Source organism: Phoxinus phoxinus (genome assembly GCF_949152265.1).
Source record: "Phoxinus phoxinus genome assembly, chromosome: 11".
Taxonomy (NCBI): Eukaryota; Metazoa; Chordata; class Actinopteri; order Cypriniformes; family Leuciscidae; genus Phoxinus; species Phoxinus phoxinus.
The window spans coordinates 27,950,696-27,966,247 of record NC_136886.1 but is presented as its reverse complement, the minus strand read 5'-3'; the positions used below and the strand labels follow the sequence as shown (position 1 = coordinate 27,966,247).

At 34.8% G+C, this 15,552-nt stretch overlaps 1 protein-coding gene across 4 annotated transcripts in view; it reads right to left on the bottom strand.

Annotated features, from left to right (window-relative positions):
- The window catches only part of tanc1a (tetratricopeptide repeat, ankyrin repeat and coiled-coil containing 1a), an 86,108-nt gene that overhangs the window by 58,753 nt on the left and 11,803 nt on the right, over positions 1-15,552 (bottom strand). For all 4 annotated transcript variants that reach the window (XM_079629188.1, XM_079629190.1, XM_079629189.1 and 1 more), the window contains exon 3: positions 5,226-5,447. In XM_079629188.1, the coding sequence (XP_079485314.1) occupies positions 5,226-5,447 (222 nt within the window). The remainder of the gene's footprint in view (positions 1-5,225; positions 5,448-15,552) is intronic.

Genomic DNA, 15,552 nt, shown 5'->3' with positions numbered 1-15,552 from the left:
AAGTCTGGGGTCTTAAGAATATTTTTTATGTTTTTGAAAGAAAAAAGATCTCTCCTCACCAAGGCTTCATTTATTTGATAAAAAAATAAGGTAATAACTGTAATATGAAATATTTTTTCTATTTTAAAATGAAATTTATTCCTGGGATGGCATATCTGAATTTTCAGCATCATTACTCCAGTCTTCAGTGTCACATGATCCTTCAAAAAAAACATTCTAATATGCTGATTTGCTGCTCAAGAAACATTTCTATTTTTATTATCAGTGTTGTAAACAATTCTTTGATGAATAGGAAGTTCATATTTTTTAAATTGAACATTTTGTAGAAATGTAAAAGTCTCTACGGTCATGTTTGATCAATTTAATGCATCCTTTCTGGATAAAAGTATCAATTTCTTATAATAAAAATCTTACTGACCCCAAACTATAATCAGAGTTTAGAATTTGCTCTATAATACTAGAATACAAACAATATATCAAATAAAACAGAAAACAGAAAACACTGTCCCAGGGTTAACCCGCCAGCTGAATCAGCTCATTCACAGCAAGAACATTTCTTCCATTTAACTTCACAGCGGCTCCTCAAACAAAGCCTCAAACATCAGACAGGAGTCTGAAGCATGAATAAGGACAGACATCTCCACTGGCGCTCAGATTTGGCAGTAATATTCAGGGCTGTAGCAACCATTATCTCAACAGGTGTGTGTGGGGGATGAACTTGTAAGTGAGGTCAGTTATAAATTATAACTGACATGTCTTCCCCACTTACAAGTTCATCCCCCACACACACTTGTTGAGAAAGAATATTTATATTTTAAGAGTTTTGTTTGGCCACAATAATTATTATTATTATTTTATTTTAATGTAGCCAATGTGAAATGACAACATAGCAGAAGCATTCCCAAAAATCAATTTGGACTGTTTTATCACCTAATTAGCATTCATGAGCTGAGGTAAAGATTTATAATGTGTCGCTTCGACTTATCAGATTATTCTTGCACCTCTGGTAAATTAATATTGCATTACAAATGTAATGATTGTTTGGAAGAAAACAATAGCGAACGATCTGTGAGGTTATAGGATCAAATCAAGGTAAGTTTGACTCAGGAACTGGACTCTATTACCAGCACACTCTGGAGTTAGGCACTTATCAACAGGTTTCCAGATGGGTCATGTACAGTAATTACTTGCAGCATTCAGCATGATGCTGTGGACGAAGTGTTTGCTACATGTAGTAACTAAAAAGGTTAGGTCGGTAAAATGCTTTCTCTCTGTATTAAAATAAACATGACTCAGCGTTTACATATGAAGTGACGATTTGCCTAGTGCAATTGAATATTTATATGAAAAATGTGACAAAGACTTGATTGACATCAGTGAAAATTATTCAGTTTGATGAAAAATGTATAAGACACCTTTTGGAATAATGTGCATAAAGGTTCAAATAAGCTATAAATAAGCTCAAAAGTGCACTTTTTGAATTCATGTTGAAAAGTGGTCTATACCGCCACCTACAGGAACAGACACAACATTGCAGGCACAGGAATGCTGCCATTAACATTATTTACCATTGGAAATGCTTATAGCAGGAGAGAACAAACTTTAAGGACCCTTTGGGGAAATTTAGGACAGATAACAAGATTTATATAAATCTATATTTATAATAATATTATAAAGGATGCTTGTAAAATGCTCAATTTTACATTATAATGGATCTAAAGTCAATCAGGAATGGATCATGTTGATTAATGATAACATTTGTTACATTTCTGAATGTTTTGTTTTTTTACTTTACAGAAAATGTGTTCTATAAAGCATCCTAATTGAAAACAGATTTAATTCAGCAGCACATAGGGCTGATGTGGGTATAAAAATCACACACCCTGAGGTGCAAGACTGTGGGAAGAACAACCGCTGTGTGTAGCCAGCCCAAAATAATGAGCGAGTTTCTGCCAAGTTCCCAAAAACTGCCAAGTCTCTCCCATGTGATTGGCAGCTCTCAGCTCAGCTATATCATGAATCAGCAAAGGGCTAACAATACCACAATGATCACGTAACGCATAATACACCGTATATGATACGAATTCATTCATCAGTTCTCAAATAATCTAAAGCAGCTAGCTAAATATGTAGTTTATCGAATCACACATTTTGGGAAAAACTGCATTTTAAAGTCTAGTTCGCCTGACCTACACTCATCCTTAAAGGAGTCATAGACTGGATTGTTTTATTATTGTACGTTTCCTCGGTGCCCTTATAATATTAGAATGGTTTTTACATCCATTTTTTTTTTATAATTTAGAAATAAAAGGCATTTTTGCAAGCCTGATTTTAGCCTCTTTTTTTTTACTGAATCAAGTTGATTTACTGATGCATAAACAGTATTGAATGATTTTGAGAGATAATCTGTCTGAATTTGAATAATCAGAAATCACTGATCACAGATCAGACATTAGAATAAACATGACTAGCCTACTTAAATGTTTGTGGCATTACTGGCAGATCCATATCGTAAAAGTCTGTTAGCAAAGCCTGCACCGAAATGTACCAAATAATCACAGTGAAATACACCGAATACAAACAAATAATGCACTGCTGTGCGGAGACATTTACATTGTTGGGGGGAAAAAACACTATCCTAGCATTATGATTGGAAGGTTGGAAGGTAATGGTATTGATCCTGTGTCTATCTTTTCTTGTTCTCATGTCACTGTTCACTAACACTAGTGGGCGGGGCCAAAGAGGCGGTGATGTGACGTAGGCGTTGATATTCTTCTGCAAAGGCGATCTACAGCTGCCCTGTGACATCACAGGTCTCCACTTATTAGATCCTGACGTTTGCTGGCCTTGGTTTCAATAAAAGCAGTTTTTGGAATATAAAGAAAGTTTTTAGTTTTGAAACTTAAAGGGTATTTTTATAGTATAACAAACTCTTAACTGCCAAAGGATCAAGGAACATTTGAATTCTCACTCTATGACCCCTTTAAGTTTACTGTGCCCTACTTTGTGCCGTGACTTTTGACCTTACAACTGTCCTGACATTTGTCCCATAAGGGGATTCCTTCCTTCCATAAATGAATCTATGCTGCCCTCAGCCCTTGCAGTCCTCCTCTGAGTACATACTTTAGTGATGTTAGGTGGTCGCACAGACCAGTGGTTCTCAAACAGTTTTGCTTCAGAACACCGATTGAGCATTATATAACCATTATTTTTTGTACAAAAATCAATTGTAAAATGTTTTAATATCCATAACATGTAAATATTGAAGAAGAAAAAATCTGGGCAGCCAATATTTCACTACACAATATAATTAATTTATTACTAATTAGAATTTGACTATATACACACCTTTCAATTTTTCTTTTCCCGTCTTTTAAAAGTTGAGAAATCTAAGTATTTTGCTATAATACCGTAGCCAATGTTATTTTAGTTTTGTTGAGATACATACTATAAATTTTTGTTAATGTATTACATTTTATACATATATTCAGTTTTATTTTAAAGTGTTTGTAATTTTGTTGTACTTTAAAAAAATACTGTGTCTACAGTTTTCAAGTTTTTGTTATTTTAGTGCTTCACTTAAACTAAAATGAGAAATGTCTTGGCAACAAGCTGAAATAAAAAGTTTTTTGTATTTTATTATATTTTAGTTATCCCCATAAACCCCCAGTAGGCGGGATACAGGATGACATTTGTAATCTAACTTAAATAAAATGAAATTAAAAGAAAGACAAAACCAACTGTAATCAATCAAATGTTGTTTTTACCCCCTAAATAACTATTGTTTTGTAATCGAAGAACATACAGTTCTTGAAACTTCTGCAATCACAAAAATAATTGTAGTTAATACATTTAATATACTGACACACAAGCAGCTTTGGCATAATTACAGCAGAATTAAATATCCTAGCATATGGCGGTCTTCAAATATTAGACAATGTGGGGCATTTGAGTCAAAAGGTTTGAGAACTATTGGTCTACTCTACACTGTGAAATAAGCACCATTAGATGGCACAGTTTGTGCATTACATAAATCACAGCTGTACAACTCTAGACTGATGTGTCCATGACAGAGTACTGCTTAAACTATATCAACCTGTCAGACGCACTCATTATGAAAGATATTATTAAAGGGATAATTCACCCAAAAATGAAAATGATCCCATGATTTACTCACCCTCAAGTCATCCTAAGTGTATATGACATTCTTCTTTCAGACGAATACAATCAGAGTTATATAAAAAAAAATGTCCTGGCTCTTCCAAGCTTTATAATGGCAGTGAATTGTTGTTTCTGTTTTGAAGTCCATAAAAGTGCATCTACCCATCATAAACAAACTGGCTCTGGGCGGTAAATAAAGGCCTTCTGAAGCGAAGCGATGCGTTCGTGTAAGAAAAATATTCATATTTAAAACATTAACATTGACATTAACACCTGCCAAATGCGGGTGGATTTCAGCAGTGGCGTGTAACGTAGTCACTCCTACTAGCCACTTTACTTGGTGGAATTTGATATATAATAAACAGTATATAAATTTTTCAATTGTAGTCTTTTAAAAAGGCATCTTAAATAATAAATCAAGTGCAATGTAGTGTTGTTAAAAATATAGCTTTTTCGATACTGAAACATCTGAAACTCTTCTAATACTCATTTTCCGCATAATAGTTACACTTTCTCATCTCTCCGATAGCGAGTTGACACACAAACCCGCCTCCCCACGCGGACTCGTTTAATTTGCTCCGGTTTAATATTGTTGCGGTTACAGGGTTTGAATTTCGGCCTAGGATTACGCGTATTGTGCATAATTTTACTCATTCCTGCAGATTTTGAGATCATACCGAAAGTGCTCGTATATAAAGCCGCCTCAGTACTAAATCCAGTTCTTTTTCGCTGCTTATTGAGATTAAACAGACAAATACAAACAAAATAATGTAAAAATGTTGGTCTTGGCAAATATTCACGCACACAAGAAACCGCATGCGAGTATGATGGATGCGTGTCAGATCTTAAAGTGACAGCAGCCTAATAATACCTGCTGCCAAATTATGTAAGGAACTACACCTCGAAACATTGTTCAGATGATGCATTTCAAGACGTTTGTCAAGTTTTTGTCATTAAAACGCCATTGTGTGTAGGGCTAATTTCTTACGCATCCAATCCCGAGCCTCCGTTGCCAATTCCAAAACTTGTGTGAAACATCATGGTAAAAAGTGACTTGTACGCACCTGATGACTTGTTGGACCGGACGGGCGATAGATAGGGTTGGCGGGGAGGGAGCAGTGGAGAGGAAGGGAGGGAGACGGACACTCCTCTGGTCAAACTCGGCCTCAGCACCTCCTCTGCAGGGTACGGCTGGACTGGGAGTGGCCCACTGCCATGATTCTGAAGAACCACAATCCCCTCTTCCTGAACTCTGTGATGGAAACTGGGGCTGAGAGATTGAATTCCTAAACACAAATGAGAAAGGCAAAATTCTTGATTAGACTTTTTATGATCCCAAATCATTATTGCAATTTTTAAAAGTGCCCCTATTATGATTTTTGGGATATTAGAGGATACTATGTACAGCTGTTTGTGAATGTAAATGGTTTAAAAGTTCAAAGTGCATTAAAAAAAAAATTTAGTTATTGTCTCGCAACAATAAAAGCTCCGTGAGCTGAAATTCATATGGTAATGGACGTCTCGTTTCCGGCAAGCTGTAAGCGGCAGACCAATCACAACAGACTGGGCCATCTGACCAATTAGAGTAGAGTAGGCTCTCGTAAATTAATGGATGGATTTATAGAAATCGGATCATTTATTGAACCATGTCAGACACTGTGGTCATGAACTGTGTTTTTTTAAATGTTCTATAAGGTCAACTTATAATGTTATCAAGATTTTTACATCAAGTCATCCTAATTTTGAAGTAATAGACTATTTTCTATCCTGTTTTTGACTCTCTCTTTGAAACTCCCTTTTGACAGGCATGTCACATTCAAGACTTGGAAGTAAATGTTATGATTATGTAACAGTTATACATATTAAAATAACTTTCAATGCCCCTGCTATTACATGCGTGGAATTGTTTAGAAAACTTCAGATGTTGAAAAATATCTTCTTACGTAGTTGAAACATTTGCCGACAGTGTGAAACATTTATGCATTACATCTGCTTCATTAGTCTTGGTTGTGGCAAATAAAGCTTAAGTACTTGGAGTCACCACAGTCATAATTGACAAGTGATAACTTACTGTTTTTTGAGTAAACGGAATTATGATCATTTATAATTTGTCGCATCAATTTCAGTCTTATAGGCTATCTTTGATCCTTTTCTATGTGAAAAGGGTATACATTGTCATTTGCAGTGTTGCATTTAAAATAAAATGAAATGTGTTGTAATGTCTTACTGATGACAAACAGAAGATGTCTCACTGAAGCTTTTATGCAGGATTACAGTGAATAGCTTAGATCAAAACAATAACAAAAGGCGGCGGCACAGAGAGAATGTGCTTTCTTCTGTATGCAAATTCTGTACCCCAAAAATGGGGTATTCCATATTCTTCCGTACCCCAAAAATGCAGAAGCAAAGGAAAGAAAGTCACTGTTTGACTGCGGCGCTGCAGTATAAATCAGGGGTATTCAATTAAAGTTTCAGGAGGTCCGGTGACTATGTTTCCTTCCCAGCAGGGGTTCATACAATACCTTTTTGGAATAGTTACAGTATACATATATTTCCAGCAGTAGTACTTTGTAAAAGAAAAATCCTCATTAAAAGTTAAAATAGTCATTAAAGATTAGAATATTGGGTCCCGAAAGCCAAAGCAGTGGTATCTGAGAATAATACAAATAAAAAACATCACTATTTCATCAGATGAACACACATCAGTCATTAGGTCTACGATAAACGGCCCTGAGTGCTTGTGGTGCGCTGCTCACTTTAATCTGTAGAAACGGTAAAATTGCACAATTGTGTCCACCATTTGAATACCACTGTTCTATGACAAACAAAGCAATAGTGACACATGGTAAAGACATTGTTACTCACACTTGTATGTTGGGACATTGCTGTCGATTATATAGTCTGCACTGCATCATCTTTTATTTTATTGTCTCTCTGAAAAGCCTTCACCAAAAGGTGTCTTGTTTGATAATGAATCTGAAGTAAAATTAAGCGAACAAATGAACTGTGTCTTATTGACAACATCTGGAACTTTGTTAAAAATAAAGTTAATCCACATTTTCTTAATGTTAAATGTTAATCTTTAATGTAAAGATTATAAGGAAGGCAATGCAAAGGCTGTTTTTACTAAACATAGCATTGCAAAACATCTTTTTGATCCTCAGACATCTCGATCTTTTTGTTGCTTGAGTAATTCTGTATTTGCATCTGTCTCTTATTTACCACTACATGACATGCGCAAATAGGTGGCAGGAGCTGAAGAGACAAAGATGTAGAAGTATGGGTTGATGTTCTTCTGCAGAGGCCGTCTTTAATCGAACTATGATGTGACAAAATATGAAACGAATCATTTTGGCAGCTTGGTTTCAATAAAAAAAAAATTTGACAAATGAGAAAGTTTTGACTTCTGACACTTACAGGATATTTATATAGAACAATGACCTCTTATGTGTCCTCTTGGATTTCTCAATTCATGACCCCTGCAAATGCACAGAATCCTGTACGAGTGATCCGTTCAACATGAGTTCCTTATTCAACCATAATAATAAACCCTGAACATTTAGGACTTTGAGTCTCTTACTGTATGAGCGGTGAACCTCTCAAAAGCTCTGCTGCTTTCCAGCTGGACGTCAGAAATCGAATTAGCTAGATATCATTACCAATGGCTTTGTGTATCCAAGCCTTCAAAACCACTATAAAAACATACAGACAAACTACTAAGACTGTCTTTTGACCAACAGTAATACTATACATCTTTCTCCTCCTATAATAAGCCCTTTCGAAGAAAGCTGAGAATAATTTAAGCCCTTTTAACATTCCAAAGCAAACATACAAGGCCTGAAGTTCCTCTCACCGCAACAGGATTTACTGTTGATCTCGCCAAAACTACACTGGCTTTAAACAAAATGCCAACAGAAAATGCAGCTTTTCATAGTATAGCCTGTCATATTATGAAGAGGACATCCCTGCAGTCGTTTTGGAGAAAGATTGATGGACAGAGAAAAACTGTAAACTACTGTCTGCACATGAAAGTTAAGGAATCAGGATGGATATTAATTCACAGCTTTACAAAACAAAACAAAAAACAGAATACAAAAGACGCAAGGTAACTTGATGACAAGTTTTTCCTCCTGAAACCGAATTCCTACTTATGTAATGTAAGAGGTTATAGACTTGCATGTGTGCCTCTTACATAAAGGCAAAGTGCGCACACACGTTGGGTTTCCATGTTTTATGGGGACTTTCTATATAGACAATGATTTTTTTTACTGTACAAACTGTATATTCCATCCCCAATCCTAAGCCTACACATCACATAAAACTTTCTGCATGTTTACATTTTCAAAAAACATCACTGTTTTTTAGCATGGGGATCAAAATATTACCCCACAAGGACAAGGATTTTGGATATTGCCATGTTTGTGGGGACATTTACTTTGTAACGCTATTAGTTTAATTTCTAAGTTAAACTAAGTTAAGTTTTTTTTCAGCCATATTTACAACACACAGTAATGCATAATACGTGCACGTTCATGACTGTCGTTCTTTAAAGAATTTGGAACGTCCTGTTTGTCTAAAACATTTATTTTTTAGGATACCCGGTACATGGATTTAAAATTCTAGGTGTTGAAACTGTTGTGGCTGGAAAAACATTATAAATGAAACTAATAGTTTTACAAAGTCAATTTTGGCATTACAATATTATGTACAGTATAAAATATGGATATTCATGAGACTTCCAAGATTACATTCAATAGTAATTTAAGGAAATGGTCATCCTAATCTAAAGGGAAATGAGCATGCACAATGAAATTTAATATAGACCAATATCAAATTATATTAATCATAAAGTTACTGATATTTTGTGAAATGTGAATCCCCTACTACTTCTACCGTTACATTCTTGTTGCTGTTACTTAGGGATGGGTAACTTGGGAATCGTTTGAATTTTAACAATCCTGATCGATTCCAATAAGGTAAAAAAAAAAAAAAAAAAAAAAAAACTTAAATATTCACATTTATTCTATGTTTTATTGCAAACCATGTCATTGTAGCTGAATACAATGAACAAAAATCACACAAGGAACTTTTGTCTTTGGTTTAAAAATACCATAGCAAAAACAACTAGCCTAACTAATATACATTTTAAGCATTATTAAAGACAAGTAAACACTCTTTTTTAAATATATAAAAGTATAAATTAAACAAATTAGCAATCACAAATAAATACAACTAAACAAAGATTGAAATGCAGTGTTTTAAGATTTCCTTAAATCAAATGTAAAATTACACTGCACTTTATAGATAAAATACAAATATAGTTAACCAAGTTGTTCAGTCAAAAACTGCGAGTGAATTTTCTCTTTGTCTTTTGTTGTTTGATTAACAATATTATAGAGACGGCAGAATGAATATTAGGCTGCTGTCACTTTGTTCATATGGTATTTTTTAAACGGTTCCGGTGCTTAAACGGTTCTTGAACCGGTACTTAAGAAAACGAAACCGCACACACTTTGTCAAAAAATAATACCCTTTATTTACAGGGCCAAACAGGACACAATATTAACCTAAATATTTAAAGATTTTCTGATTTCTGATTAAATGAAAAATTGCGCCGTTTAATACTGATGTAAAACACTTAAGTTAAGATCAACATGCCCAACCCAAGACATAACTGACTTTGTTTAAAAGGATATTTTGGCATTTTCTTTGCATTTGTCCATTCAAGTGCAAAAAGACACGGAAGAGAACTCAGTTTAGGATCACGCACTATTCAGTATGAGAGGCGGCTTTCTGTGCACACACTTTGGATATGTGCGCAGCTCAGAAAACAGCGTGCGAGTCTTCTTGCTCTTGAATGGTTTAAAGTCATATAAAAATGCACACAAAGGGAATCAATAAGAGGAATCAATTAATTGTATAACGGTATCCAATTCCTGACCTTAAGGCCGTGTGTACACCAAAGCGTTTTTTCACGCAGCTGGCGTGTTTTTTCAATTGTTTTCAATGGGAGCGTCACGTTTTTAAACGCCATGAGCGTAACGGGGCGCTGAGCGCCTTTTTCACGCTGAAGCGCTGAGCGTTCTGCTTTTTTACAGGTCGCCGAGAGTTGAAGAATGTTCAACTTTGGGTAAAACGCAGTGCTCATTGATTCCTGTCACTTTTGACCCAACCGTCCAATCACAGTGGAGGGGGGGTGGGACTAATACCACACCGACCAACGTATATTCTGTATCATAGCAACGAAGCGTCTCAACTGAAAAAAAAAACGCTGCCAAAACGCTCTCAAGCGCACATAGCTCAGCATTTTCAGCAGAGCGCCTAGCGTTTTCAGCTGGCTAAAAACGCTTTGGTGGACACACGGCCTAAGTGTCCAATTCCAGAATTGGAATAGTTTTCGATTCTGTTAATAGATAATAACAAATAAATTCACAATTGATTTTATGACATTTTGTAGACAACCAAGATTCCTCAAATGTTAAATGTATGGAAATTTGCCTCTATTTAATATATTCTTACTCTCAAAATACAGTTTTAATTCACTCAATTAGACTAAAACAAAATAAGAATAAATAAGATGTTAGATTATTATTATAGCATACATACAGCTTTGTTGATAATTACATTTAGTTGTAGAAAGTTTTTTTTTTTTTTTTTTTTGTATTTTACTTCTTAAAAATGTATGTTTTTCATTCCTCTACAAATCAACGTTCAAATAATACTAGACCTGAGTATAAAGTTTCACTCTAGTGTTGAGACTGTGACATTGGCCATAGGGTGGAAAATTTGCTGCCATGGCTTTCTTCTTCCCTTTTATTGGAGAATCGTGGTCGGTCTCCTCTTAATGCAGCCCAGCAAATCAAGTCTGACTAATGACAGTCTACTCCAGAGAGCTCTGACATAATTACAGCCCTGCATTCATAACACTAAGGCCTGACCAAAATACCGACCAGAGACTCCATTCATCAGACATCAAATATTTATCAGAATATAAATTCAGTCGAAATGAGGGTTTGGAGCTGGACGGAGGCCTTGCTGAGTCCTATATTTAGTCAAATGTGGACAGACTGAACCAGAGAGGAAAAAACAAAAAAAAACATTCATGCTGCTGAAAATGGACTCTTAATGTGCACGTGGCGTAAATCAGGTATGCTGCCGTTTTCATGAGTTCGGCATCCCCATAAGAAACAGTGATTGACTGAAGTGACAAATGCTCAACTTTTGGAGAAACTTAAGAAGAAAAACAACACAAGGACTAGGATTGAAAAAATACAGAAGAGGAAAACGAGGACAATAGACTTTAACCCCTGATGGTACAATCTAGAAATACAAAGAACATATCTTCAGACAGGAAATTCAAAAACACCACGGGCAAGGACAGAAGTAGGAAGACAACAATAAGGAAGGAAGGGAAACAAGGCTATGGGTGAAACTCAGGAAGAAATATTCGGGTCGTATTTTACTCCAAAACTATTTTCATGACAATTAAGCATATGAGATAACGGAAAACAGGGAAATGTAGTCTTGTGTCTCGGTGATGTGTTATAACCTATATAATAATATAAACTGATTATAATGGAGAGGTGGTCAACAAACATTTTTGTCGTTTTTGTTTAAATGGCAAATGTACATATTTATATTCATTGCCATTCAGGTTTGTGGTCACTAAGATTTTTTTAACTTCTATTCAGCAAGGATGCATTAAATTACAAAATAATTTAAAAAGAAAATGTTAAGATGTAATTTATAATAATAAAAAATCTATTTCAAATAAATGCCAAATTTGAACTGTCTATTCAAAGAATCCTAAAAAAGAAAGACTGTTTGTACAAAAATATTAAGCAGCACAATTTTTTTTAACATTGATGATAAGAAATGTTTCTTGAGCAGCAAATCAGCATATTAGAATGATTTCTGAAGGATCATATGATACCAAAGTAATGTCAGGAATAAATTACAATTATGCTTAATTTACAAAATTTTATATATATATATATATATATATATATATATATATATATATATATATATATAATATATATATATATTATACTATACTATACTATACTTAGCACAACTTTAAACACTACTGTATACTGAGCGAGAACAGATTGACGATGACTAATATTCTGCAGAAGGAAATGGTTAACAAGTGTATTTGCCCCTAAACCAAAAACACAGATGGATGACAACATCTTAGCCAGATACAAATCAATCATCCCTAACCTACAGCAACTTTAACTATTAAATAACTCAGCATCAGCATCCTTTAGTAATTTAGCTTCGCTTTAATCTTTTGCCCTCACATTCTCTACATTTCCTGCATCCCAATTCTCTACCTGACGGCAGAAATGCAGGAGGTTGCTGACTCTAGAACCCATTCAGTGTAGCATGTGCGCCTGTGTTGTTTACCTGACATTAAGGCCATAGTATAAATGTCAGATTAGCCTGAAATTCACAAGGTGACCTATATCACCCACTGGAACTGCTTAAGCATTTGAAAGAATGTTATCCATGATTAGCTCACATCTGAAAGCATGGCCAGCTGTGTTTTTGGAAATGAGATTAAGCCTTGTGTTACTGGAATTCAGAAACACAATCTCAGAGAAGATCACTATCAAGTGATGCACTACCTTTTTGGTACAAGCTAAATCATACAGTCCAGAAAGCAGCAGTTTTTAATTAGCTTACATTTCTCAAAAACATTTTGAACAAGAATGCAAATGATCTCGAACATCCTGATTGGCCTATTCTTATGGTTAAAGATTTGGGCTGATGTCCAAAAGGTTTCAGGTTTGTTATAAATTCCATTAACCTCCTGAACAAGAGATTTAAAAAGTACAGTTGAGTGCAAGATTAAGAGCAAATAACGTTTACATCTTGGTCTTTTCCTCACGAATACACTAATCGTTCAAATCAGTAAGTCAAGTCAATTTGGAGTCAGTAAGATTTTTGTTGTTGAAGAAATGAATACTTTTATTCAGCAAGGAGGCATTTAATTGTCCAAAAATTACAGTAAAGACACTTATAATGTTACAAAAGATTTCTATAGATTTCAAATAAATTAACTTTCTATTCATTATAGAATTCTGGGGGAGGGAAAGGATCTTAGAATGATTTGGGATTGATCAAATAATAATGAAGAAGTAATGATGCTGTAAATTCAGCTCAGTGATTTTAAAGTATGTGTACTTCCATAAGAAAGTGCTGGATAATATAAGGTATCTACATGGGTTTAGGTTAAGTTTATGGGTAGGTTCAGTGTTAGTACATAGTTATTACCCAGTTATTGTAGTTAGGGTTAGGAACAGGACTGTAAAATAAAGAGCTACCAGTATGTATATGTTATAATTTTCCTTGCAAGGAAAAGATCAGCCTGGACAGTCTTCAAAATAATTAATTTTGAAGTTATGCAAAACGAAGCAAGTCATACATGTTTGCAATAAACATGGGTTTGTAATAAATGCACATTTTCAGTTAGCTAAAACTACTCAATTTAAATGTACAATTAAAATCTGCAGTAAGTGTGTTTCTAATAGGTGGATAGATAATCTTGTGTGTCTAAATAAACATGAGGAGCCCCTGCTGAGTAAGGAGAAACTGGACACCAGAGCAGCTGAGATAACACAGAGAACCCTTCTGACACACACACACACAGACACACACAGTCACACACACGCCTCAAACCATAAACCTTATCCTGATGCTGACACACACAATGCAGATGGATCAACTTTCTAAACGTCACTCTACTCCTGGAGATTTATACCTGAGGACAGTAAAAACACACACATATGTTGTAAACTCAACATCTCAGGCCAGAGTCACGCTGTATCACTCTGCTCTGCAACCCAGCATCAAACAGAGCCCTGTTTTTAAAGCTAAATCCTTCCTGATCCGACCTTTACAAGGCCTCAGTTCAAAGGCAGGAGAATACTTCAATCTGACATTCCAAATGAAAAAGGGCCAATCCATGAAAGCAGAAATCCCCACCAAAGTCTGTTTTTTTGCGGATTAAAGAGCTCAAACCCACAAAAAGGAGCAAAAGAAGAAAGAAAAAAAAGAGACAAAAACAGAGATAAACTATAAAACAGTAGAACGTGCTCATTGATAAACTGATTATAGAAGGCTTTGGCCTATCACAGAGAAAAATAGTGTTTGTTCAACTAGATGCTAGTTCCATCCTTACTGGTAGCAGACAAACAAACTACAGTAGTAGTTAGACATCAGAGCTGGTTATAGGTTTGGATCCATGAACCATCTCCACTGATCAAGGACATAACCTTAGTTTGGTAGGGGATCTCTATGCAATATGTGTTTGAAAAACAACATCAACTTAGCAAAATCCCACGGATTCAGGGACAATAGCTGACTTCCAAGAAAGCATTTTAAGGTTGTTGTTAATTATGTTTTCTTCAAAGATCTCTTCTTTCAGAGCTGCATATATGGTATACTTCACTGAAAAGGCCATCTTAGCATTGCAACAAGTGTCAATTTTCAGTGAAAATGGTGTATGGAGCCAACGGAAAATGTCAATTCTAAATGTCATTCAATGGTGCAGAGTATCAAAAAAAAAGATGTCAATCTTATTAAAAATTGACTATTTTATTCAATTTTTGTATGTGGTACACATTTTTATACTTTGTGTCAATAGCTTAGCAACAGGCAAATGTCAAACTATAGGAATCAATTGTTAGACGGGTCTTTTGTGCACCATTTCTGTTACATTTCTTACTACAGCGTTTCAAATCAGTCATTTATGAGGATATTATAAGAATATTATTATACTTGAGAATATTAGGCACACAATGGCTACTTCCTCCTCTGCTGTACGACCAGATCTACAGTACAGTACAGCATAAGAAGGACATTCTTATATGAACCATTTATTTATATTGTCAAACATTCAATAGTATTAAGTTCTCAAGATGAAATTACTGTACAGTACATTCTGGAAATGTTTCAATACTGTGTTCATTCACATTCAAACTTATTTTTCCGCCAATAAAGACTCATTTTATCGAATGACGCTCACTTCCAAAAAACAATATCTGTAAACTGCAATTTCTACACAACTGTTCAAAAGTTTGGGTTAAGCAACCATTTTTTTTCCTGAATAATACTTTTACTCCGCAAAGACGCATTTAATTGATCAAAAGTGACAGTAACGTATAACAAAATATTTATAAATTAAAATAAATGTTGCTTATTCAAAGAATCTTGAAAAATGTATCACGGTTTCTCAACAAACAAACAAAAAAAGAAGAAAATAAGCAACACATCGGTTTGTAACATTGGTAATAAGGAATGGTTTATTGATCATCAAATCGACATATTGTAATGATTTCGAAGGATCATGTGACACTGAAGACTAATAATAGCTGGAATAAT